General features: G+C 36.4%; 1 protein-coding gene across 3 annotated transcripts; it reads left to right on the top strand.

Annotated features, from left to right (window-relative positions):
• The first annotated feature begins 1,463 nt into the window (after window positions 1-1,463).
• LOC102219047 (mucosa-associated lymphoid tissue lymphoma translocation protein 1-like) lies at window positions 1,464-25,521 on the top strand. 3 transcript variants are annotated; one of them, XM_023344250.1, is made up of 18 exons: window positions 1,464-1,904; window positions 2,002-2,193; window positions 4,700-4,866; window positions 5,168-5,289; window positions 9,289-9,436; window positions 9,934-10,118; window positions 11,140-11,236; window positions 11,323-11,370; window positions 12,540-12,563; window positions 12,651-12,695; window positions 14,966-15,169; window positions 19,891-20,068; window positions 20,879-20,950; window positions 21,040-21,167; window positions 21,981-22,130; window positions 22,639-22,796; window positions 22,890-23,015; window positions 23,774-25,521. In XM_023344250.1, exons 2-18 carry the CDS (start codon window positions 2,045-2,047, stop codon window positions 24,257-24,259), a joined length of 2,487 nt encoding a protein of 828 aa, XP_023200018.1. In that variant the 5' UTR covers window positions 1,464-1,904; window positions 2,002-2,044; the 3' UTR covers window positions 24,260-25,521. The 3 variants fall into 3 exon arrangements, with proteins under 3 accessions (XP_023200018.1, XP_014324988.1, XP_023200019.1); XM_014469502.2 differs by having other exon boundaries at window positions 1,464-2,193; XM_023344251.1 differs by lacking the exon at window positions 11,323-11,370 and having other exon boundaries at window positions 1,464-2,193.
• Window positions 25,522-26,455: the final 934 nt, after the last annotated feature.

Genomic DNA, 26,455 nt, shown 5'->3' with positions numbered 1-26,455 from the left:
GCAGAATTAGGTTGTGTAAACGGCAACCTTCGCCTCATATAGTTGGTTCTTGTATCTCTCAGTTTTCTCTTGAAGACACTCCACTTTTTTTAATCGTCTGATCTATTATTAAAAATTTAAATGCCATGTTTTCACTACCTATAAGTGGTAAATCATAACAGAAACAAAGGCAACAAACAAACAACCCCCCATCTGTGTAATTAATTTGATATGTTTCACTTAGTGGCAAATGTCCTGAAAACTGGGCTTTTCAGTAATATTCCAATTAATTAAATGGGTCTGTATAAATTTACGCAGCAGAGATTGCATATTACACTAAAAAAGAAAAGCAAAAAAATTTAAAAAGTTTGCATATCTCACACAGGTGTCAGCAACCTTCAGCTCTAGAGCTACAAGTAGCTCATCGAATCTTTATAACTTTGGCTACAAATGATAAAGAACTCATATTTTGAAATATGGATATATTTACAAATGCAAGTTTTAATAGTTTTCTTGTAGAATAATTGCATTGAATTTCCAAAGAATGGCACTAAAAGCACCAGTGATATTTTTTAGACATGTTTTTCCTGTCTTTAGGTTTAAAATTATGTTTATTTACATAATTTTGCACAAATATTAGAATCCACCAAAAGAACATCTATCTTAAAGGGATAGATGTTTAGAAATCTAAGAATAGAACTAAAACAAATCAAGACAAATATTTATTAAAATTGTCTTTTCAAAAGGTCAGGAGTGTTTAATTGTGCTGGACTGAGGTTAAAAATTAAGCTCTTTGGTTGCAGATAGCCGATCTAACTGAGCAGAGGCAAAACAGATGATTTGGGCCCCCTGCTGGACTAAACTTCCTGAGCACTTTACATAATGAAAAAATGTATGTACTAGTTGTAGAACGAATATCTTAATAGATCTATACTCAAGTCATTAAACTCAGTTAATGCTGCAGTTTAAATTTTTTTACAACATTTTCATAGGTTCAAGTAAGATTTGATACTATAGAATAAATAAATAACTGTTAAATTGCTGTTAAATATAATTTGTATGCATAATAATTGAAATACCTTGACGTCTATAAATTTACTTATGATTTACACAGGTCATAGTTTATTTTGTAAAATAAATTATATAAAGAACATATTTGAAATGTGTGTACATACAATTTGAATTAAATATCTACACAATTTATTCATTCGTATCTTTATCTTAATTTGGACCTCCATACTTTCTTCTTGGTGCCTCTGTTCTGTAAAATGTGTTTTGTTGTTTAGAGAGAAATATACGGAAGAGGATTAGGGCCACTGGAAAACAAAAGAGAGTTCTGACTTTAAAGTCAGAACTCTTTTTTTTTTTCTTCGGTGGCCCTAATCCTCTTCCGTAGAAATATGAAGTAGTAGAAGAAGAAAAAGGCTACTTTCACCTCCTACTTAATGGTCACAGCCAAAGAGCGCACCGACAGCAAGATGACTCACCACCTTCTGTTTTTAAAGAAAATAATCCTGAAGCGTTTTTGGCAGTCTCGAGTTTGATCTGTGTGTGATTTACAGCGCATCATCTGAGCACCTTTAGATTAATTAATCTATGAATACACACAAATGTCGGTGCTGAGTTTTGGCCAGTGTCCGTTGGCTAGCTAACGTTCTTAGCTAGCCAGCTAGCAAAAGCTTAAAGCTATGTTTTCAAATTCTTTTGACCAACAGAGTTAGCGCAAATTACATGAATGCGTTTTCTTTTGCAATTTACATCTATATATCTATATATGACGTGTGTTCACAACAAACCGTTAACAATTATACTTGCTAATATTGTGACATTTTGTTCCCTCACGCTGCTCCATCTAAACAAAGAAACGATCTTTGGCAGTAACAACAAGCCACAGCCTCTGAAACGGGGAAACCCAACATGGTGCGGTAGGTGTGCCTGTATCACTTACACTGTGTCTTTCAGGAAGGAAGTTAAATCAATTTTTTTTCCAACCTTTCTGCCTCGATGTGACTTTTTGTGAAGTTTAAAACTAGTGTGGAGAAGCCGGTAGTTAGCCGGAGCCAACATGTCGGACTCTCTGGAGAGATCTACGAAAATCAACTCGTTAAAGGAGTCGACTGTGAAGAAACTTTGTGAGGTGTTGGATAAATCGAGCAATAAAGGATGGCGAAAACTTGGAGAGATCGTGAGCAGTGACAGGCGGTTTAAAGTCAGGTATGCTGAAAATTACTTTTAACTGTTTGTGCTTTTATGTGCAGTTAAAAATAATAAATTTACAGTTTGTGTATAGATATAATTCATCTTGTGAAAACTGAATATGCATTAAAAGCTTGAAATGTGTTTTGCCATGATCAGACATAAATACTTGCACTAAGCATGCCTAGAGTAAACTGCATCATTCCCTGGCATTACTTAAGATGTAACTGAGGATGAGATTATGAGAAGCTCAAAATAAAAGTCAGTTTTGCTTGAAGATAAAGAGGGATGTCACAGCGAGTCCAAGCATACATTAAAATCAGTTAAAAGTAGTTTTACAAAAACAAAATCAAAGTTTGAAATTAAGCACCTCCAAATCCAAGCTGGAAAAGATTAGTGTCTTCTGGTCTGAAACAGGTCCTACCCCAGGTGGAAGAGTAAAAGTATTTTGGGGTCAGGGGCGGTCCTAGCTTTGGTGCCCTGGGCGGACTACTTTCAGAGTGCCCCCCACCGTCCCGCTTCACAACTTCCCCAATCAAACCAAGTCTACCAGACTCAGGTTCTCTAACGATGTGTGAAAATATAGTTAGAGAACTTTTGCAAATATTCTCAAATCAAGATGTGGGATTGCTGAAGTCTGTCATGGTTTAATTTTTTTGGATCACAAAAATCTGACATTTCATCAGGGGCATCTACAGTTTTGTGAGCCACTGTAAAATAATGTTTGTGATAAGTTATCAAATACTGAGTTGTATTTTTTGCATTTTGGTTGATTAAGGATTATTCTGACGATTAATTGGATAAAAAATTGTCACAATGTGCATAGTTTTCATTTAACAACTTAAACTTATTTGACACAATATTAGAGATGTATTAAAATATTAATAAGCAAATAATTCAATTCCTTTTTAAACAGGAAAGATAAAGGGTTTATTGCTTAAAATGTGTTAACATAATTCTTTTGCTGTACGCTTAATCATATGAAGCAAAGGATGCATCTGCAGCTAAAAATACTTGTAACTAGGCCTGTCATGATAACAAATTTTGCTGAGCGATTAATTGTCTCAAAAAATTATTGCGATAAATGATAATATTGTTTGAAGACCTTTGTACACTGATTTAATGGAAATGACGTAATAATGCATGCGATTTCCTGCCAAAGATAGATGCACTTTATTTTCAAAAGAACACTAAACAGTGGAATTGATAAACAAAATAAAACAACTAAAAACAAAAATAAAATGGATTCTCAGTCTCCATTAACAAAAAACGCACTTGAATAAAAACTAAACATAAAGCTAAAGTGTAAATAAATACTGCATTCAACCAAAAGATGGCAGATTATGAAATCTGTATACTACATTGCCCTTCAGTAATAATTAGATTTAAATAGAGAAGACGGGCACATCCGACTACCTGATGCAATAATTCACACTACATGATTTTTTGCCCCAGTTTTCCTCTTACGACAATCTTAGAACGTTGGCCGTTCTAAAATTGTTGCTTGCGATTTTGTAACCGATCATCCTGTAGTGTGTATTGTGTTACGGTAGATCTGATCCAAATCAGGGTTTTCCCCGACTGGGAGCATTAATGCAGCCTGTTGAATATGACAGGTAGCCAATCAGAAAGCGTGGATTCCCCTTCGTGCTTTCTGAGGGGAATACCAAACAGCTGACACAGAGCAACCCCAAGTCCAGCGGACATTGGAGATGATATGTGGAAACAACATGAAATATGCAAATCTATGCATATTTCATGCAAAGATATAGAAATGACAAGAGGAGGAGTTGGAGCGAAATTGCTACCGCAGTTGATAAACCTGGTAACTTTTCAGCTGTTCTTCGTTAACGTGATGTAAATAGGTTCTAATGATTTTCATTCAGTCAGGACTTTACGCTGACACTAGCCACATGCATTGCAGGTAGATTGCAGTAAAGCATTGATTAATGCCTGGTTTTAAAATTAGTTCACTGGACTAGTAGTGATTATTTTGTGCCCATTGTTGGACACCACAGGGGAGGAACGAACCGATCACACCGTTATTCCTAGGATTTCTGTCGGCTCATGTGTTGTCTCTCAGGTTTTGAAAATGGGTCGACAATCGGCCAACAACTCTAAGATCGTGTAGTGTGCGCTGGACATTTCACTAAGGAAATGAGGAAGACAGAGGTCAGTGGAGAGCACCAGAGCTGAGCCTTTTTTCATTCAGTGTCATCAACAGAAAGAGAAAAGACTGGAAGAAACGATAAGATAATCAAAATTAAAATGAAGCTAAAACTGGGCCACTTCTGGAGTTCTGTGTAGAAGATATTACAGACAAAAGTTGTTTTTTTTATCTTAAATGCAAAATGTATATATGTTTTGTACAGTTTTGGCTGAATTACTGCTCTGAATACTGTTTTTTCAGTCTTTATCCTCCAGTTAGTGATTAATCGATTACTAAATTATGCGACGATTATTTGAATAATAAAGATTAATCTGGATTATTAATCAGAGTTTGTCCTTTTCTTTCGTCCTGTAGTTCAGACGACATGGAGATGTGTTCCCTCAGGGTGCTGGAGGTGGAAGGCAGCCCCAGCCTGACGCTGCTGAGGCTCATGGGAGAGCGAGGCTGCACTACTGGTCACCTCATGGACTACCTCCAAACTCTGGGCAACTCGGACGCCCTGCAGTGCCTGAAACCACCAGGTGCTGAGAAACGGACGCTAACCTTTTATTACTGTTTGTTGTGAAGTATTCCAGAGCTCTTTGTTGTCCTTATTTAGCTTAAAGAGGAGTTTATGACTCATGTGGCAACACACAGGCTGTGGAGAGTACTGCTCTGCACACACGTGATTAGAAGAAGAGCTCAGTCAGTTTGGGTTTTTTTAAAGAGGAAACGAGAAGTTTTCTTTAAGAGATATATAGCAGTGAACACAATCCATGTAGTGTTGACTAAACGTAATTTCCAATAAACTTTTTATGTTTTTCATTTTGTTTGGTTCCATAGCATTACAGATCCTCATTCAGCCGCAGTCCGTAGCTCTAATTTGTGGCCACAATCTGCGTCTCAGCTGCCATGCAGTGGGGAAATCTCCTGTCCAGTACCAGTGGTTCAAATCCAGAGAAGAGGTGAGTTGAAACAAACATGGAGGCAAACAACCACTCCAATGACTGCTAGGTAACAGATATAGGTTAAAGAAAGTTGAGGAGTTTCCATCTGGACTCTTTACTTTATTGTATCTGTGTCAAAATTAATGTTGGGACTCAGTTAAAATTGAACTGCAGGGTCTGGTTAATCAAAAGCCATACATCAACAAAATAATCAATTTCAATTAAAAAGTGTGTTGCTAAATTATTGAATGATGAGGTCTGTTATTTAGGTTATTTGGCCATTTAGGTCTGCAATTAACAATTTTTTCACTCATTGATTATTCTCTGACAATTGGATAAAAAAAGTTTGGCACATTCTGCAGAGTTTTCATTTAACTTTTTAAACATTTTTATACAATATTAGAAATTCATTAAAAGATGCAATTAAGCAAATAATTTAATTACTTTTTAAGAAAATAAACTGTAATCGGCTGAAATGTTATATATGTATACATATTAGCACTGTTGCTGAAATATGAATATATCTTATAACTGTTTACATCCTTCGCTCCCAATTGCATTTCTTATTTAATGAAAACACCACATTTGGGAAATTGTGTGTGTTTTTTTTTTTTTTAGACATTAGCTAAATATCAACAAAGCTTTGCGCACATTTGTAAAGGAAAAGCTACTTTCGGAGGAAAAAGGCAGATAAAGAAACTTTTCTACAAATAAAAAAGACGCATCATCAAAATGTAAAGTCTTTTATGCAAATCAGGACTCTTACAGTCTGGTGATGTCACCTGCGGTTGTAAATAAATATATAAACAGTGCTGTAGGTGGACTGGCCGATACAGACCCTGTTTTTGCATAACTGTGCAACGGTGGGAAGGATCTCTTCAAAGTCCCTGTTTCCTGATAGAATCAGCTGTTAGAGGAACTGAAAGGATCACTTGGATGCCACTGTTTGCTAACGCTCTTTGTTCTTTAGCTAAGCAAATATGCTTATTTCATATATGCGGAAATTAAGTATTGCTGTCAGTTTTATTTGTCTTGGGCGTCAATCACTACTATAAATCTGGTCTAAGTTAGAGCTGCACATTATGTAAAATCACTGTAATTTGGTAGGATTCCTTAGTTTGCAACTAACAATTATTTTAGTAACCGATTTATTCTATTGAGTATCTTGATGATTAGTGGATTAATCGGACAAAAATATTGTCACATTTTGCAGATTTTTCATTAACCTTTTTGGCTTTTTTATGCAGTGTTAGAAACACATGAAAAGAGGCAAATAAACAAATAATTAAATTAATTTTTAAATAATAAAATAAACATTTTATTGCTTAAAATGCATTAATATAGGTTTCGCTTAGTGAATTTGAACCGGGTGAAGCTAAATTGGCCATTTGAGAAACTTTCGGTAAAACATATTTAAAGGTGTCTGCATCTTAAATGTAGGTATATTCTGTACAGTTTTGGTTTAATCACTGCTCTGATTATGCTGGGGGGTTTTTTAGCAAGTGTCCTTTTTTAGAGTCAGTTTGCTCCAATCAATGATTAATCAGTTACTAAATTAGTTGAAGATTATTGCAATAATTGATTAATCACAATTATTTGTTTCAGACTTACAGCTGATATATATTTTTAGTGGTTAAGATACCAAACCTTATGCTGTGTGGTGGAGACATTCTGAAATTAGAAACAAATAGAGTTACAAATATGTAGGTTAATCATAAATTATATCAAATATTGTAATCTTCAGCAATGGCATCTCAATTACTTATTGTCCTGAAATAATGTATTCCTAATATAAATAGAGTTGTTTGTCACTTTTAATGATGTTTAGTGAACTTTATTTAAAGAATGAGAGCACATTGTTTCTGTCCCACATTGTGCTGCTTTTTAAGGATTTCTAAACTAGATTTCCACTTAAATTCAAATGCAAATTCTTACAGTTCGTTGGGCTTACCTATTTTTATCATAACTTTGCATTATCGCCGTCTAAATCAAACTGTTTTACTATTTTGGCAATAAGATTCATATATGTGCACCAGATGTATATATCCACAAAACATTGTGAAAGGAAATTCACATTGAGTTAAACTCTAACGTGAAATAACAAACAGGCTTGGGCTTGATCTCTTCATCAATGCCACTTGATTTAAGCAGCAAACAAAACCCTTTTCATTGCCTGTTTGCATTTTTTTTAAAACTTTATGAACTTGTTTCAGGTTAATCTGCCTGCTTGTGCTAAAATGCTAACTAAAATAGCTCAGATAGAAGTTAAAAAAAGGATTCACTGCAAGACAGACATTCTGGCTGATCTCTTTTTGTTTACATTTACTTTATGAAACACAGATTTTTCATTAAATTAAAAGCTTTCCCACTAGATATAAAAAAATCAGGAATCAATCTTCTGGTAGATGATAGAAATTCATTTGATTTTGATTAAACTTATTGCAATAAGGACTTCTGTTTATAATCATTACATCTAATTACAAAGAAATCCAAATCTCTGTGTAAAAACAAAACTCAAACAAAAAAGAAACACAGAACAAACACTTTCACATCACTGTGAAGGAACACTGGCCCACTCGCCTTTGCAGCATCGCTTCAGTTAATTAAAGTTTCTGCATATCTCACTGAAAGTCTTACCACGACCTTTAAATCAGATTGAGGTGTGGACTTTGATTGGTCCATTGCAACCTTTTGATTATTGTCTTTCCAGCCATCATGCCTTACATTTGCTATTGTGTTCAGCAATCATTTTCAACACTGATAACCAAATTTGGGCTGGTTTTTTGCTAAAATGTTGAAGACTTTTTTATGCAGATGATGTTGTGGTTGATTAATGACTGCAAGAAACCCACATCTTGTGGCTCCAAATTATCACTCTTCTTCCACCATGCTTAACAGCTTGAATTAGATGCTTGCAGTGATGTGTTTGAATTTAAGAAAAACCTTTTCACCTGAAATAAACATTATTCCAGAAGACACGTGGTCCATTCAGATGCAACTTTGCAAACTTTAATCTTGCTGCCAAGATGGTTTTTTTTATTTTTCTGACAAGCTTCCCAAACAAGACATCCTTCTTCAGTCTATTCCTAGATGCTCTTTTAGGAACTTTAGCATTTGCTATGCTAACTGAGACCCGAAAAGTCCCAGATTGAAGCTCTTATTTTTATTTTTGTCTATTTTTTTTAAGCATTGCACATTCTGACCGTAGGGTAAATTTGTTGAAACTTCCATTATTGGTAATATTAGCAACTAAATGGTTCCCTAACCCTGATGATCAGCAACAATCAGGTTGCATTCACACCAGCCCTGTTTAGTCTGCTTTAATCAAGCTCAATTTAGTTTGTCTAGAAAGTCCATTTTGTTTGGGGAGGTGTGAATGCTTAGCCGAACTCTGATGTGGACCAAAAAATCAATCTCTGGTCCACCTAAAAGCTTTGAGCTCACTTTGGTTGAAGTGAACTCTGGTGCAGTTCGAATGCATAAGTGAATGCAGAGACCTCTCTTGCATTTCCAAGCTGGAAATGGACTGCAGTGCAGGGCATTCTGGGTAAATACAACTAAAACAAATGTGTGAGTCTAACGCTAGAGGAAAAGATGGCATGTGATCTTTTACAGACAACCAAACAGAAATCCTACAATCTGACTCAACTCCATGTTGTTTACATTTTATGAAGAAGTAAGTTGATTCTTTTGACATAGTGTGAAAGCGAACTGCACCAGCTGAAAATAAAACAAATGTTGCAACTTTGGTCCGGTCGAACCAGCAAACGGCCAAAACTCCTGCATCTATTAGATCTGGTCACACCTGCTGATTACCAATTCTAAGAGTTCAGTTCTTTAGTGGCTGTGATGTTCACTGTTACAGTAAATTCTGTGGAAACATCAGGGCTATACTTGACATTTTGAGTCACAGCTTTTCCATTCTGTTTTCATCTTTGACTTATTTATAGAGAGAAAAAATGAAGTAAAGAGTGGAACATGGCTCCACCAACATAATTTTCATTTTCATTACCTCAGGTACCAAACAGCTTCTCTCCAGAGCTTCTGATAAGTCCTGTCCAGGTGAAGGATGCCGGCTTTTACATCTGCAGGGTCAACTGTGGCGATGCTTGTGAATTCAGCCAGTGGGCTCAGGTGGATGTCCTAAATGTCACCATGTCTTATGGTGAGACTTTCTCTGCAAAAACACAACATTTTACCAAGTATTTATGTCTAGTTTCTAGTGGAAATAACTTAGTTTACTTCAAATAAGACAAAACTAAATTGCAACTAACTTTTCAGCAAGATATACGAGCTTTTTTTAGGTCAATAAAAAAATTACTTGTTCCATTGGCAGATTATTTCAGTTATAACAAGACATTTTCCACCCATTATAAGGGAAATAAACTCCCAGTGAAACTGGTGTTTTTTCTTCAATATCAATGAATTATAGACTTATAACAAGATCACATTTCTTGATGAGAAATTACTTGTAAGTTGGTTTTGTTTTATATCAAGTGTATTAAGATCTTTGGACTCAAAGCTAGAACAAAAGTACTTGGTTTGGGAAAGTTTTCACCAGTTTCTGTTGTTTTTCTTTCCATATAATAACAGCTGAACAATGTAGTCTTTAAGTCAGTTGTTGTATTTACATGCAGGAAATGTTGTGTTTTCCTCCAACAGCCCCAGGACAGAGTTATCAGTCCATAGATGGACGGCTGAAATTGGCAATCCATCCTCAGTCCCAGCGACTGCATGTTGGGGAAACCCTGCAGCTGGAGTGTGGTGCTGTGGGCCGGCCGATCCCTCGATACCAGTGGCACAGGAACGGAGTGCCGATCCCAAAAGCCACAAAGAGAAAACTCATGGTGATGTTTTATTTTTAATTTAAGGGGCAAGGTTATGTAAAATCAGCTTTTTGAGCTTTACATCAGGTTATAATATATATAATTCTCTCATCAAAAACATACCTGGAGTGTTGCTTTGATTCTTTCATGCATGTTTGAGAAATCCTATAATCCCCATGGCAACCATTCAACTGTGCAAAACATCTGGATGGACCCAGCGCCGCCTTTGAGGGGCAGCTCCTCCTGGGAGCTGCAGTTTCCAAGCTTCTAGGCTTCCACCTCACAGGGTTACCCTCCCTCCAAACTCCCCCATTCAGCTCCTTCAGACTAGCCAGCAGCAATTAGCAAATACCTGGTGGAATTGCTCATCTGATCAGCTCATTATCTGAGCTACTTTTTACCAGCTACAAAGCTGGTAAAAACATTGTTGAAGGGTTAATAGAAGAACGCTATTGAGCGACGACTTCTTGAAGGCAAAGTTTCAGAAAGAACAGGAATTTTTAAATATATATAAACATACCATACCGTTTATCATTTATCTTGATAAATTTCTTACCATGGGGAGAAGTTTGATTTGTCACAATAAATTTCAATTAGCTATGTTTAAACCCCCCCAAAACTGTTGGGATTGTTAATTTTACAAATTTTTCCACAGTTTTTTCATTGAGCGTATCAATAAATTTTACAACATGATTAAACACAGATACTCTTAGCAGTTTAATGATACATTTCTTTATGTGAATGGTGTCCGAAGGAAGCTTATTACATCAGTTTTTTTTGGTGGGGCTATGATTGCTGTGTCATTCAGTTACCTGAAAAGGTCATAGTAAATAGTCACTATTATCATTATCACTATAGTACTATAAAATATCATGATAAAACTTTAAGTCCATATCGTCCACCCCTAACTGAAGATAACATAGTTACTTGATTGTGTAATAAAATAGTATTATGTGCCTGAAAAACACATAATACCCCCCTTTTAACTCCTTTCCTGCTTTTTCACAACTACTCTCACAAATGAAAGTTTCCTGCATTTCAGATTCCCCAGTTAATGCAGGATCATCATGGCAGGTATCGCTGCGAGATCAGCAGCAGCACGGAAAGAATGTGGACCAATGAAGTTGATGTTGTGATAGGTATGTTACGCTTTTTTGGTGCTTTCAGCAGCAGCTCTTAACTCACGATGTCTGAGCTTTTGTTTGCTTCTGTTCTCGACTGGAAGCACCGAGGATATCTGTCCAGATTTCAGGGGCAATGGAGTGCTCTGAAGGTAGAGTCGAAAGCGGTGCATGGTGTATAAAAACAGGCACACTAACTACAGCCTTACTCTGGCTGCATCTGGGTCGTAATCTGCATGGTGGTCTGGTGGATACTAACCGTTCTGACAAGGTTTCATTTTAAGATGTGATTTGCATGAATTGTGATTTAAATATAGGCTGCAGTTTTTGTTTAACACTGTAAGATGGTAACCAACAAATCCCATGAAAAGGCTACAATGATAGAACACATTGAACTGAACTAAGGTTGCCTTTTAACTCAAAAGTAATAAAATAGCTCAACACAGTGTTACTTTTTTATTGTTTGTGGAACATGGAGGTGATAAAACCCCAAAAGGTTCATGTTTTGTACTGAAATGTTTTAAAATCTACTTGAACGTGAAAAAAATATTATGCCATTTGTTACAAATAAGCATCTTTTACTATTTTGAATCACATTCATGTGGCTTTTTTTTATAAGGATTGTTTCCAACTGAAGTTACTTTTTATTGCCGCCTTAGAAAAGATTAGTTTTCAAGGTTCATGTTTAAGGCTGAACAAAGAGAGACTTGACCCATTTTACAACTCAACAATGGATCACAATTTGTCACTTTTATTTAACTAAACATCTCTACATTACAAAAAATTCCTCCAAACCCAAAAATATAACACAAAGTTTATGTATTTTAATATTTTAGATTATTTATTTCAAAGCTAAGTGCACAAAGATGATGTTAAATAAAACAAAACAAAACAAAACAAGAAAACATAATATTTGGAAGTTGCTTTTAGTGCAACTTTAGTTTAAGGACAAATTAATGTTTTACTTTCTGTGGAGTTAAAAAAGAAAATGTGCTAATTGGGAAAACAAGAATTATGGTGCAGAAATCAGTTCAGATACTGGCAACAAAAATATTTCTCCATGAATAATTATTGAAAGCAGAAATAAAAATATTAAAATGCTAAATTTAGTTTTTCATGGAATTTGTTGAAAGTTGTAATTAAATACTACTAATTGTCTTTTTAAAAGTAATTCTGCTAACTTAACTCTGTTGCATGAAAGTTCCTAAGATCATTCCTAACTTGTCATTTATTTCCTTGTTTATAATTTTCAGCCCGATCCTGTGTGTAAAAACAAAAAATATTATTTATGTGATTGTAATGTTTTTTTTTTCTTCTTTAGATGATATTTACGCCATCGGAGGAGGTAGGATGATTAAAACTCTGGCCAGATTTTTTTCCATTATATTGCAGCTGCTTTAATTTTCTTTTCTCTGTTTTGCTGAAAATGTAGATTCCTGTGAACTTTTCCTAAATAGTTTGCCTGAGCAACTTTACGGTGAGTGTTTGGGGTCCATTAAAGTCTCAGAAAATTTAAGCAAATGTTTGCTTTTATGCTTGGTTGATGTACAGTTTTACTGAGAAAACATCAATTTCATGGTGAATTCTGAAGAGATATGTATATGTGTTTATGTATATCGTCAACCACATTGTATCAGACACCCAGAGTTATCTTTCTAATTTAAAAAGAAGGAAAAACAATCTAAATTGACATTTAACACGAAAATTATCAGCAGGAAAGAAAAGGTTCATGTCTCAGAAGTGACTGATGTGCAGAATAACAACAAGTACAAATGTCACTGGTGTTCATCACAGGATGATCTACTTCCTTCCCCTCTCTGTATTTTTTTTAATACATTTTTGATTCTTATCACTTTTTCTTCAGAATTCATTTTAAAAGTGGCAGACCCCTCAAAGTGTCGCATGTCAGACAGTTTCAGTTGTGTAATCGCTCCATTTATTTGACCTGTTCTGATAAAGAAGGGATAAATCCAAATGGAAAATTATTTCCATCATTCTTCAAATTTTCACATATTCAAATTAATTTATGTTATTTTAAAATGTCTGTAATATCAGTAACAAACACACTGCGTCTCATTCAAATAACTAAATTTAAAGCTGGTTGTTCTGTTTTTAATTTTTAAACAAATCTCATGATTTTTCTTCCAAAAACAAGTCCAGCTACTCAAGAATCCACATGTTTCACCCTGGGATGTGTAAATACTTTTGGGCAAAGATGTTAAATATATCATCTTTTTCACCTGTAATCAAAAACAAGATGTGGTTCTTATTTTCTGAGTAGAAAATTAGTACAATTTTTAGACACATTCTGCAGGAGCTTGTCTTTTATATGCAGCACATGCCTTATTTACAAACCATTAACAACTTGAGTTTAGGTAAAGTATAGAAGTGAAAATTATGTGGTTGATTCTCCTTCTTGTTGACTAAGACGTTTTTGCTCTCTGATTTAACTTTTAATAGTTTTATAGCTGAAAAAACATATCATGATGTGTTTTATAAAATTAGGGATTGACAACTATTGATTAGTTTTTTGTTTTAAATATTTTAAATACTACCAAACTTGTGTTGTGATCTCTCCTTTTTTTAGCCACAGTTTTCACTCCACACTTGATTTTTATTTTATTTATTTATGTATTTCTAAGCGCGTTATGAAGCACGGTGGCAAAACCTTAAACTGCTTCTGCACCAGTTACTCAGCAGGTTGTTGCTAGGTAACCAAAGAGTGAGTGAATTAGTTGATGTCACAACCTGTCTTAACTTTGCGGATCTGGATCAGAGTTTAATTAATATTCTATATATTCAATATTGATTATGCTATCGGACTAATTATCTATTGATAATATATATGCCTGTGACGTTATATATTGTTATTGATTTATTGTCAAAGTAATCAACCCTATTTTATGAAAGAGGCTGAAAGGGTTTATTCTAGTATAAGAAAGCTGTACTTATTCCAGATAGGCTGACCTTATCAGCATTTAGTCTCTCCAATCTGAACATGTGCGTTCTTGTTTGGACAAGTAAGAAAAAAGTGGAAACCCATCCACATATGTACTGAGTTTGAATTTTTTATAGAAAAGTTTAGAAGTAAAAAAATAGCAAGACAAAAACACTGATTTCTTTTTTTTACTTTTAGTCTGGACTGGATTGACACAAACTAACAATGTTTAAATAAATACACCACAGTAGTGGGGTCAGGTCTGTCCTGACATCCATGTTTTGTTAATTAGCCTCTTTAAGTTAAATTAGGCTTGAGTCCAACTACGAAGAGGGATGTTTGGATGAAGCAGTAAAGAAAAACATAAGAATTGTCTTTCTAATAAATATTTGGAGTAATAAATGTGAAAACTGCAGTTTTCTTTGAAGATATTTGTGTATTAACTGTTTTTTCCCTATTTGTTATCCACCTCTGTAGCAGCCTGTATTTATTTTTAAGCAAATATTCTTATTGGAGATTTTTTTTTTCAAATCACACAGAACGACAGAACTGCTCCTAGTAAACATGGCTGTTCCTTTAGAGATCTGTTATATTCACAAAACATTCTGTGCTGAGCTGGATACCATGTAACGCACAGAGAAACAAATTCAAGCAATGTTTTAATATGCAAAAACATATCTGCTGAAAAAAAGAAAACATGGGGACAAACCACTTCCTGTTGCCTGGGATGGTTGCTGAGCTCAATATGAACGCCTTATGTAACAGATTAAGTCCATATTGTTTTTATCTCCTTCCATCTTTCACATCAGCGACTGACAAAGTGGCCCTGCTGATCGGTAACCTGTCGTACCAGAACCACCCACAGCTCAAGGCCCCCATGGTGGACGTGTACGACCTCACCAACCTCCTGCGGCAGCTGAACTTCAAAGTGGTTTCACTGCTGGACCTCACCGAGTCAGAGATGAGGAACGCCGTGGACGAGTTCCTACTGCTGCTGCATAAGGGGGTTTACGGTGCGTTCAAGTCAAGTCCAGTTTGTTTCTAAAGCACATTTCAACAACAAGGCAATTCAAAGAACTCTACACCATAACACCATAATACAGTAACTAGTACAGAGTTCTCAAAAAAAACAGAAGTGATCCACGCCCAAGGGCGTAGGAACGAGTCTGTCATTGGGGGGGACGCATATCGGAAACCTGACCGATCAGTAAATAGCTTGAGCAGAAATGTCATTAACAATTGTGCCATCAACACGTCAGTAACGCGTTACTCTAATCTGGCCCCTTGTTTCAGTAACAAGTATTTGAACACGTTACTATTTACAATCCAATAATCAGATTAAAGTTATGCATCCACGTAAAGGTAAAAGTAATTTTATTTATATAGCACATTTTCAGCAACAAGGCAATACAAAGTACTTTATGGGAATTAAAAGTGACTACAAACAAAATAACAAAGCAAAAGAAGAAAAAGAATCTAATGTTGATCTAAAGTATGTAAGCTAGTTGCTCCTGTTCAGGGTTACTAAGTATCCTCTGGTCTAATTCCATTTCTGGGTTGGGAGAACAGGAGTCTAAAAAATAGTCTAACAATGTTGATCCAAAAGTGTCCTCTGGGCTTCTGGGTCTCTGCATCTAAATAGTGAGTACTCTACAGTTTCTGTTAAAATAAACTAAAGAGTGACTAATCTAGTTCCTTTTCTGGGTTAAAAGTGAGTACTCCACAGTTTCTAAATAATGATGTAGTATTGGTCTAGATAATGAGTACTCCACAGTTTCTAAATAATGATGTAGTATTGGTCTAGATAATGAGTACTCCACAGTTTCTAAATAATGATGTAGTATTGGTCTAGATAATGAGTACTCCACAGTTTCTAAATAATGATGTAGTATTGGTCTAGATAGTGAGTACTCCACAGTTTCTAAATAATGATGTAGTATTGGTCTAGATAGTGAGTACTCCACAGTTTCTAAGTAATGATGTAGTATTGGTCTAGATAGTGAGTACTCCACAGTTTCTAAGTAATGATGTAGTATTGGTCTAGATAGTGAGTACTCCACAGTTTCTAAATAATGATGTAGTATTGGTCTAGATAGTGAGTACTCCACAGTTTCTAAATAATGATGTAGTATTGGTCTAGATAGTGAGTACTCCACAGTTTCTAAATAATGATGTAGTATTGGTCTAGATAGTGAGTACTCCACAGTTTCTAAATAATGAGCTAAATAATAAATTTGTTCTAAATCCTTTTCTGGGTTAAAAGTAAGTAGTCACAGTTTCTAAGTTTCTAAAAAGCAGTAGTATAAAAGTAACTAAGTAGTGACTGTTCCTGTTAAGTATTTCTGGATTTTAAGTTTGTAGTTATTCTAATTCTGATTCCATTTCTGGGCTGTATAATATTGATCTAAATAGTGCGTACTCCACAATTTCTAATACTACTAATAAACTAAAATAATCCTTTTCTGGGTTAAAAGTGAGTACAGTTTCTGATAAAAATAAAAAAGAGGAAAGGACACATTAGGGCAAATGGCAACATTCAGACAAAACAAAGACATGAGTGAAGGCGGTAACATCACAGGGCCATGAAACCACGTTGCTCAGCCTCCCGGCTGAAGTCCCATAAAGATGTTATCGAGGAATGTCCTTGGGAGTTCTCAACTCCACAGCTGCATGGATAACAGGAGGGGGTGAAGTGGGAAGGAGCGTTATGTTTACATATCTTCAAGGAGATTGGAAATATGCAGCCCTTCCAAGCCAACACAGGGAAAGCCAATTCAGATACAGAATGTCTTATATCGTTTAGATCAGGGGTCTCAAACTCCAGGCCTCGAGGGCCACAGTCCTGCAGCTTTTAGATGTGCCACAGGTACAAAACACTAGAATGAAATGACTTAATGATCTCCTCCTTGTGTAGATCAGTTTTCCAGAGCCTTAATGACCTAATTATTCTGTTCAGGTGTGGTGCAGCAGAGGCACATGTAAAAGTTGCAGGACTGCGGCCCTCGAGGACTGGAGTTTGAGACCCCTGGTTTAGATTATAAATTTCAATCTTCCCTAAAGTCTCTCCAATACATCTCATTTCCCAATCATCCAAATTAGTTTGGTCGTTCCACTGAGCTGAAACTAACAACTTCTCCAAGATCGTTTCCATTCCGTTAGTGAGTTTTAGAGTCCTCAGCTTGGCTGCGAGTTTCAGCAACACTCACATCCAACTTGTGTCTCTGTCCACACCAACAGTCTGAGTGTTCGCTATTTTGGCCAAGTCTGTCACAAATTTGTCAATAAGCCAGGTATTCGCAAGCTCCAAACAGCAGAAATCCTGTTATCATGAATAAATCCAGGGTGTTTCCCACCGGGTGTGTCCCTGCAGGACAAGAGGGCTCTCCTGTGCCCAGTCTTCTCGTTGAGAAAAGTTGATCAATTGCATTGAGAGACCAGTTGACCAGATCCATAATTTGTAGATTTGGAGGATGTGCAAAGAATGGCTCCACAAATATAGAAAAAGACAAAAAACAGAGCAAGCAGGGCAGGCATGGGCAGGGAGGGAGCAGAGAAAAAAAGTGTCCGCCTTCACCGAGAGCAAGAGAAAAAAGCATAATGATCATCATTCCAGGACTGAACACTCACTTTATCATTTGCCTCACAACTAGCAAGCTAAATACGGTGGTAGCACACACAAGCTACCAGATTCTGATATATTTTATTGGTCAAAAGACATTTGATTATTGGTCAAAATGCATTGATATAAGTTGACTGGCAATTGAACAGGTTCTGCCTCTTTCTAATACCGAAGTAAAAAACAGCTCATAAAATAGGACTCAGCAGTTTTAGACTCAATCCAGCAGTTTAACCAACAAAAATAAAATCTAAAAATCAAGTTTTGTTCTTCTTGAACAACTCTCTACATCAGTGCAACAGTTTGATCTACAAAATAAATAAAAATTTTGCTTTTCACATCTAACAGACACCTTAGCGCCTCACTGATAACCCAGTCTCCCTTTCCAGCTCTGCATTCAACAACTTACCAAACATGATCCATGAAAAACACTGAGGCAAAAAGCCTAAATGTTTTTTTTTTTCTCTCCTGTCATTTTCAGCCACAAACATTTAACTAAAATATCTACTGATATGTGTTTCTGTCTGTTCCTCCCTCTGACTCTCTGCAGCTTCACATCCCTGCATGGATTCATGTATTTACAACAGGCACTACAGTAATGTACAGGATCAGACTGTGAATTAACTAAATGTAAAAATGTATGTTTTTATCATACAAAATGAGAATTTAAACTTTATTTATATTTTCAGATGTATACATTATTTTACATCTCCACTCTATTTACTGTGTAGCCCGTTTCTGATAGCAAAAATTTTCACTCATCTATTTTTAAACCTCTCCTCAAGCGCTTTTCTTTTCATGTCTCCTAACCATTACCTTTGTAGTGTGGAAATAATGAAAAAAATATTGAAACGTTGAAAGAAATCAACCTGACATCAGTCCTCACCTGTTCTCCTTTTTGGTTCTATTGTAATTAATATAATTTTTATATCTTCACACCCTGAAACTCCACCTGGCTCACCTATGTCTTCCCTGATCAGCTCTTCTCATAATAAAATAGTTTAGTTTATTTAAAAATTAAAACAAATTTCAATAAACTAAATGAAGACCTCACCAGAGGAGGGAGGGGGAAGAGTTAGGAGCGCTGTGGTTTGCCTTCAAAATAAAAGCACGCAAGTGGAAGATTTCAAAATTTTTCACAACTGCGGTGAAATTGTTGGGTGGGACGAATGTGACTGTCTCCAATATTGGGGGGGCCAAGTCCTCCCCGGTTCCTACGCCTATGTCCACGCCACTGAACCATCTTGGTAGAGAAGCACATAGACGGACCGCGACTTCAAGACCAACAAAAAGAAAGTCAAGTACTCAAACATTGTAATAGTTGTATTGTCCTTATGTTGTTTATAAATTAGATAGGAACAAAGTGAGAGCTGTTCTAAGCTTGCAGCTTGTTAATTGTTGCCATAGCAACTCCATAGGAACTGTCATCACAGTTAGTCACGGATACCTACCAAGATGTCTGTCACCTACAAAGTTCCCTGAAGTGTTTCGTGACATGAGAACCATGTATTATTAAACAAGCAAGAAACATTACATTTAGTCAAAAGCCAAAGGCAACTCTGGCCTTGAGTTCAAGAAACTCAGAGTTTCATCATCTGTGCAGTTTTCTGGAAGTTTGTTCCAGATCGGTGGAGCCTAGAAACTGAATTCTGCTTCTCCATGCAGCGGCGTTCTGGATCAACTGCAGCTGACCTGTGAAGACACTGTTGTAGTAATCGGTGCCATTAAAGATAAAGGCATAGATGAGTTTCTCTAGATCTTGCTGAGACATTATTTCTTTAAGCCTGGAAATGTTCTTCAGACCCACTTTGTAACTGTCTTCATGTTGCTCTGAAGGTTCGGGTCTAAGTCGATCTCTATACCCAGATTTCCAGTGTTCTGGATTTGATTCACGTTGCTGTTCTGGACATTGGGGCAGGGTTTTCTCAAAGCACATCAAATGTAAACACTAAGTGTAATTCTTTTTTGAGAAGAATCAAATAACTGATACAGAGGTGTTTGAAATTATTACTTAATGCAAACGAGGAACCTGCATTTCACTATTGACATTATTTCTTGGCTGCAGTGAGAGATTCTCTTCTCAGGAGTGCTGACTTACACGCACTGCTCCATCCTCAGGTCTGCTGTACTACGCTGGACACGGATATGAGAACTACGGAAACAGCTTCATGGTGCCGGTGGATGCACCAAACCCATACCACTCCGCCAACTGCCTGTGTGTGCAAAGCATTCTGAAGCTGATGCAGGAGAAGGAAACGGGCCTCAATGTTTTTCTGCTGGACATGTGCAGAAAAAGGTGAGGCCATCACCTCTACTTCTACTAAGCTTCCTTGAACAGGTTAGGATAGATCTATGGGCTATACGGAACCTGTTCATTACACATTTGCACAAAATCATTCTGAGACAATGTCATTTCGGCCTGTTTCAAGCTCCTTTCAGAATGAGTTGTTTTAGGGCGTCTTGTCACTTAAAATACAAATAAGCTGCTACTGGCCATGTCCTTCAACTCATAGTTTACATTTGCACGTGAAAATGGCAGAAAGCAGATGCGCATTTATGCAACCGTACATCTTTGAAAAGCATTAGTAGAGTCTTCTGCACAACCAACAAGAATCCAGCAAGAAGTTTCTGGATGGTAGGTCAACAACAAAGCACTTGTCTTTTCCAGTGGCCATTGCACAGCGCATACAGCGGTAAAACCAGCTGACCAAATGAGCTGGAGCTCCGCTTTTGTTTGTAGGTAAGGGGTTGGCTTTGGTTGCTAGGCAACGGCCCGATGCCCCGGAATGTAAATTTACATACTGAAGGTTTTTGAAACGGCTTACCAAAAACATGAACTTATTGCCAGAAAACGACTGGGTGTTTTTTTTTGTTTTTAGCGCTTAGCCTGTTTTTAGAAGCAGTAGAAACCCAAATGGAAGTACAAAAAAGTATAAAATGTGATTTTTTTTTTCTTCCAAAACAACATGTACTGAACTAGGTTCAGCTTTATGTACAGTCGCTGTTTTAAAAAGTATTAAATTTTCACTCTGCCCATCTGATAACATTCATTTGTTCCATACAATTTGGATTTTATTTTCTTTATAAATATAATCTTTATTTTTAGGAATATTCATGATGAAAGCACTCCGAACATCGTCCTGAGAGTCACGGCCAACATTGTCTTTGGATATGCGACGTAAGTCTGCAGCAGATGTTGTGATTTCAGTTAATTTTTTTTTTGTTCTCTCAGAAATTAAATAATTTATTCTTTGAGTGGTAATGCAGGTGCCAGGACGCTGAGGCCTTTGAGCTGAGCTCCACGGGTTTCACCAACGGCGTGTTCGTTAGGTTTTTAAAGAAACGGCTGCTGGATGACGAGAAGATCACGGTGGTGCTCGACAGAGTGGCAGAAGGTGAGAAAAGGAAAAGAAGCTGTGCAAAACACAAATGTCAAGTGTTGGGGAATGTACTGTATTACTAAATTGGGTTTTTATAACATAATAGATACAAGAGCAGGATTTGTTAGCTTGGGTGGTTGGTTTTAAAGTGACATGAGGGTACTGTTGGTGAACATATTATGAAGCGTTACCATGGTGTCATTTAAGCTTTAAATGTGACGTATCATGCTTCGTGAACAGGTTAAAATAAGCCTGTTCAAAACATGTTTATGTTTTTTTCACAAAATCATTCTTAGAATGAGCTGTTTTACGGCGTCTTGTCACTTTAAATACTAATAAGCTGCTGCTGGCCACAATCCACAAACAGATCCACAATTGTACAACTGTACGTCTTTGACAAGAATTAGTAGAGCCTTCTGCACAACCAACAAGACAAAACATTTGTCTTTAAAAACAGCCCATGTACAGAGCTTACAGCAGTAAAACCAGCTGACCAAACATGCTGGAGCTCTGCTTGGGAGCTAGGTAACGGGCTAGCCTTTGCTGGTGTTGCTAGGTAACAGCGCAGTGCCAAATGTGACTTAAAAATTAGGAGATTTTTGAAACGGCTCATTTTCCAAACACTAAAAAACATTAACTTATTGCCAGACTGCTGGGTGATTTTTTTAAAAACACTTTGGCTGCTTTTAGAAGCAGTTGAGACCCAAACGGAGATATAGAAATGTGCAAAATGTGAAATTTGCTTATTAGATCTCCTTTAAATGCTCACAAAAACTTTACTATTCTCGTTTGAGTCACTTTTTGTTCCTCGAATGTCTTTCTGGCCAGACATGGGTCAGTTTGACGCCACAAAGGGAAAGCAGGCTCTGGAAATCCGTAGCAGCCTATCAGAGAGGAGGGCGCTGACCGACCCCATTCTGCCCGGCGACAGTGCAGACCTCGTTCACGCTCACAGCAGACAGTGGGCAAAAGCTCACGGTAAGTGTTTTAAAAGTGTCTAATAATGTCTTATCCATCGTCAGGGAAGCCTTAAGTTAAACATTGTGGCTCTAAATTATGCCTTGATGTAATCAGTCTTGTTAAAAAAAATTACTGTAAATATACTGGGATTCCTCTGGTTTATTCAGTCTCAGCTGATCGGTGAATATAGGTTGGTGAGGCTGGTTTGTTGATTAATTTTGGATTAACCAATTAATAATTGGATGGTAATAGATGATAAATTGATTTTTTTAACAGAATTTGAACCAGGTGAAGCTAAAAGTTTTTTTATCTTAAATGCAAAATAAAAATCTTCCTTTTACATTTTAGCTTAATAAATTCAGCAAATTACCTTATTTTTTTGAGTCTGTATAATCCAGTAAACGTTTAAACGATTACTAAATTAGTTGACGATTATTTTACTAATTGATTAATCACGATTAATCACTTCAGCCCTAAATAATAACAGTACACAAAATAAACTTGAAACGTTTGTTTGTTGTTTCAGAGCTTCCTGAAAGCATGAGCCTGAACTTTGACTGTGGCGCTCAGATCAAGCTGGGCTTTGCTGCAGAGTTTTCCAACGTTCTCGTCATTTACACCCACATTGTGAAGAAGCCCGAGGACATGTCCTTCTGCCAGGCTCACGTCACCGACTTCTCTCTGGTCTGCACGCTGCGATGTGCTCTTCTTGACAACTTTACAGATGTTTTGTAATATTTTGAGTTGGAAGGTGAAATCCTGCTGTTTTTACTGCAGGACCTTGATGTTGATCCAAAGGAAATGAACAGAGAGACTCCCGAGGAGACGGGGATCTACCTGCTGTCCAGCAGCCTGCCGCAGCACTGCCTCTACACCAGACTCAGCTCTCTGCAGAAACTCAGGGTAAAAACACAATGAGCACCTTAAATGTCCTCCCAAACTTTTTTATCTTGCTAATTTTATCTGAAAAAACAAAAGAAATGTTTAAGGATTCAAATACTTTTTCTAATCACAAGCAACAATTTTATCAAAATCCTGCCTTTTCAGCTGTAGAAATTCCTCAAATGCTCTAAATATGAAGTTTTCTGTGTCTTTACATGGCAACAGCTGCCCAAACAAAAACTAAATACTGCAAAAACACAAGATCTTAAAAAGTATTTTTATCTAGTTTCTCGTATAAATATCTAGAAATAAGACAAAACTAACTGATAAGTAACTCTTCAGGAATTTATCTGAGCTTGTTTTAAGTAAATAATTCTCTAATATTGATGAAAAAGTCTTAGTTGTATTGGTAGATTGTTTCACTTTTAACATGGAAAAATTGTCTTGTTGCAAATGAAATAATCTGTCAATGGAACAAGTACTTTTTCATCAATATTAAAAAATAATTTACTTAAAATAAGCTTGGAAAGTTACTTTTAAGTTAGTTTTGTCTTATTTCTAACTAGATAATTATTTTGTATGGTTTTGTGTTTTTGCAGTGTATACAACTACATATGAGCAGCTAAAAATGTAGACTACATGCACAACAGTTTAAAAACAACAGAACACCAAAGTTATTTCACTCCTTCCAGGCCTGAATGTCTATTTAAGCTTTTTATTCAAACTTTTTATTTTGCTTTCTAAACATTTTTTCTCTCTGCTAACCCTTCCCTCAACAGGAGGAGCTGGTTTTCACCGTTTGCCTTCAGGGAACGTTTGCAGCCATGGACGATGACCATCCCATATTCTGGACCAAAAGCGTGAACATCGGGAAGCCACTGATCGCCCGGCTGGACCTGCACCGGGCCGTGCGGCGGAACAGCTGCCTGCAGACCTGCATGATGCCCCACAGCCCGTCCCAGAGCCCCTGCCACAGCCCGGGCCCAGAGCACCAGCACCACCTGCACCACGGGTCGCACCAGGACTACAGCCGCCTGTCCCCGCAGCACCCCTACCTGCACATCAGCGAGCACGCTCAGGGCGCAGCAGGCGGCTGCGGCTTCTCCTGCTACGACCAGCTCAGTCAGTGCGACTTTGACCGGACCTACGAGTCCGACGGACTCCTGAGCTCCCCGGGGAAGCTGAGCATCCCCATCGAGGCGACGGAGGACATCAACGAGCTGCAGGCCGTGTTCATCAGCAGCCTGCACCTTCAGCCTCAGTGACGCGGAGCCTCCAGCTCGCTCAAAGGACGGATTTCTGTTCTGCTGCTGTTAAATTACCTTCTTTACCCTTGAATTTCTGAGCATTAGTAGGCTGTATTTAGATTTTACAGCGCCCCCTACAGGGAACATGGGGGACTTCTTTTTTTTTTACCTCACAAAAGTATTGTGTTCCCTTGCGATAAATTATATTGTAGGGCCACTGTACAAAGAATAAAAGGTACATTTTTGGCAAAAATATTTTGAGTCTAATCTGAGAAATTTTCTTGAAAAAAAATGCAAATTTTTGAGTTTCAAATGTTGAAGATTTGCTAGAAAAAACTCAGAAAACTTTGAGATTGATTTGATAAATTATCTAGGAAAAAATCTTTCAAATTTCTGAGTCTGAAATGTCAGAAAATTCCTAGAAAAACTCATGTTTTCTAGATAAAACTTGGAAATTTCTGAGTTTTAAAAGTTGGAAATGTTTTACTTTTAGAAATTTCACCAAAACTTTTCCAAAGTTTTTTTCTACAAAATTGAGATTAATCTCAAAATTTCTGAGCTTTTTTACAGCAAAGTTTAAACTTTTGAAAGTTAGAAATTTCCAAGTTTTTTTCTAGAAGGTTTTTTTGTCAGAAATGTATCACAACTTTTTTATGTATGCACAAAGGCCCTAACACACTGTCGTGATTTTCTAAACAATCATATGTCAGTTAAACTTGTACATTAAACTTTAAATAAAAATGTGTTTCTACATTCTTAACTAGTTGGAGCTGAAAATTGGTTGAAAATTAATCTATTAATTGGTTGTCCACGGTTGTTTATGTAATATCTTTCATGTTTGTGGCTTTTTGCACATACATTTGTGGTGCATTTATCCAAAAGAAAAATAGGTAAAACTTTAGATAACTCAAAAATGAAATGATACCTGGAAAAGCCTTAGAAAACCTTCCATGATTCTGCATGAACTGAATACTGAATACATTATTACGTGGGAACGCAAAACCTTTGTGAGGTAACACACAAAAAAATTACATAAAACTTTGTGCGTAAAGGTTTTATTTTAAAAATGTATTTTTGTAAATTGTCATTGTTGAATGTTGTTTGTGTTTGCTGTGGATTTGATCGTCACTCTGTATAGGAAGAACAACATATATTCCAGTTTTTCTCAATTAATTAACCCAAAATATTTTTAGTAAGTTTTTAATTCAGAAAGTGAAACAAAATTTATTTCCCTGAAACCTTGAATAATTACATAAGACCAATAAAAAAAATGTAATTAAGATTTATTTTATTTTTTTTATTGCATACTTTAGCTTACAGGACCAAATCATCCAGCAGACTCTGTCGCCCTCCACATGGATGATAAACCCCAAATGATCACTGGAAAAGAAACTGGCTGTATCCAAGCGCAGTAATGGAAAGTTTAGTGGAAGGAATCGGCACCTTTGAGAGGATTGTGAAACAAAACCAATCCAAGAGTTTGACAGATTCACAAGGCGTGGATTACAGCCGGAGTCGGGACAAATCTTGCATTCATTTTTCATTTGAACCTGTTTGGACTTGAACATTTTCCTTATGAAAGCGATAAAGATCTGGATTTTGAAAAGTTTTAACCTTGGAGTCAAAAATACTGCCTGTCATGACTGAGAAAGTTTCCAGCTGTGTTACAGACCAGAGAAACAAAATCATTTCCATAAAGTGACGCAAAATGTTACCAAGTATTTTTGGTTTAGTTTCTAGTTCAAATATCTTTGTAAACTTTAAATAAGACAAAACTAACTTACAAGTAACTTTTTAGCAAGAAATATGAGCTTGATTTAAGTTAATAATTCCTGAATATTTATGAAAAATTACTGCTTCCACTGGCCGATTATTTCACTCATAGCAAGACATTATTTCCATGTCATAATTGAAATAATCAGCCAGTGTAACCACTATTAAATCATCAATATTAAGGAATTATTTACTTTAAACAAGCTTCTGTACTTTAATGAAAAGTTAGTTTCCTTATTTTCAGTGTACTAAGATATTTGCACTAGAAATTAAACCAAAAATACTTTGTAAGAGTTTTGTTTAGTTTCCAAAGACAGGTAAGGGTAAAAAAAAGCACTGACAAACAATAAAAGAAAAAGAACATAAAGATAATCCCATAGAAATTAGAAATAATAAAAAACAGTGAACATTACTCGGTATTTGTTTTTTTAGTGGACTAAA

Source organism: Xiphophorus maculatus, chromosome 12 (assembly GCF_002775205.1).
Source record: "Xiphophorus maculatus strain JP 163 A chromosome 12, X_maculatus-5.0-male, whole genome shotgun sequence".
NCBI lineage: Eukaryota > Metazoa > Chordata > Actinopteri > Cyprinodontiformes > Poeciliidae > Xiphophorus > Xiphophorus maculatus.
The sequence above is the reverse complement of the archived record's forward strand: the minus strand, read 5'-3'. Positions and strand labels throughout refer to the sequence as shown.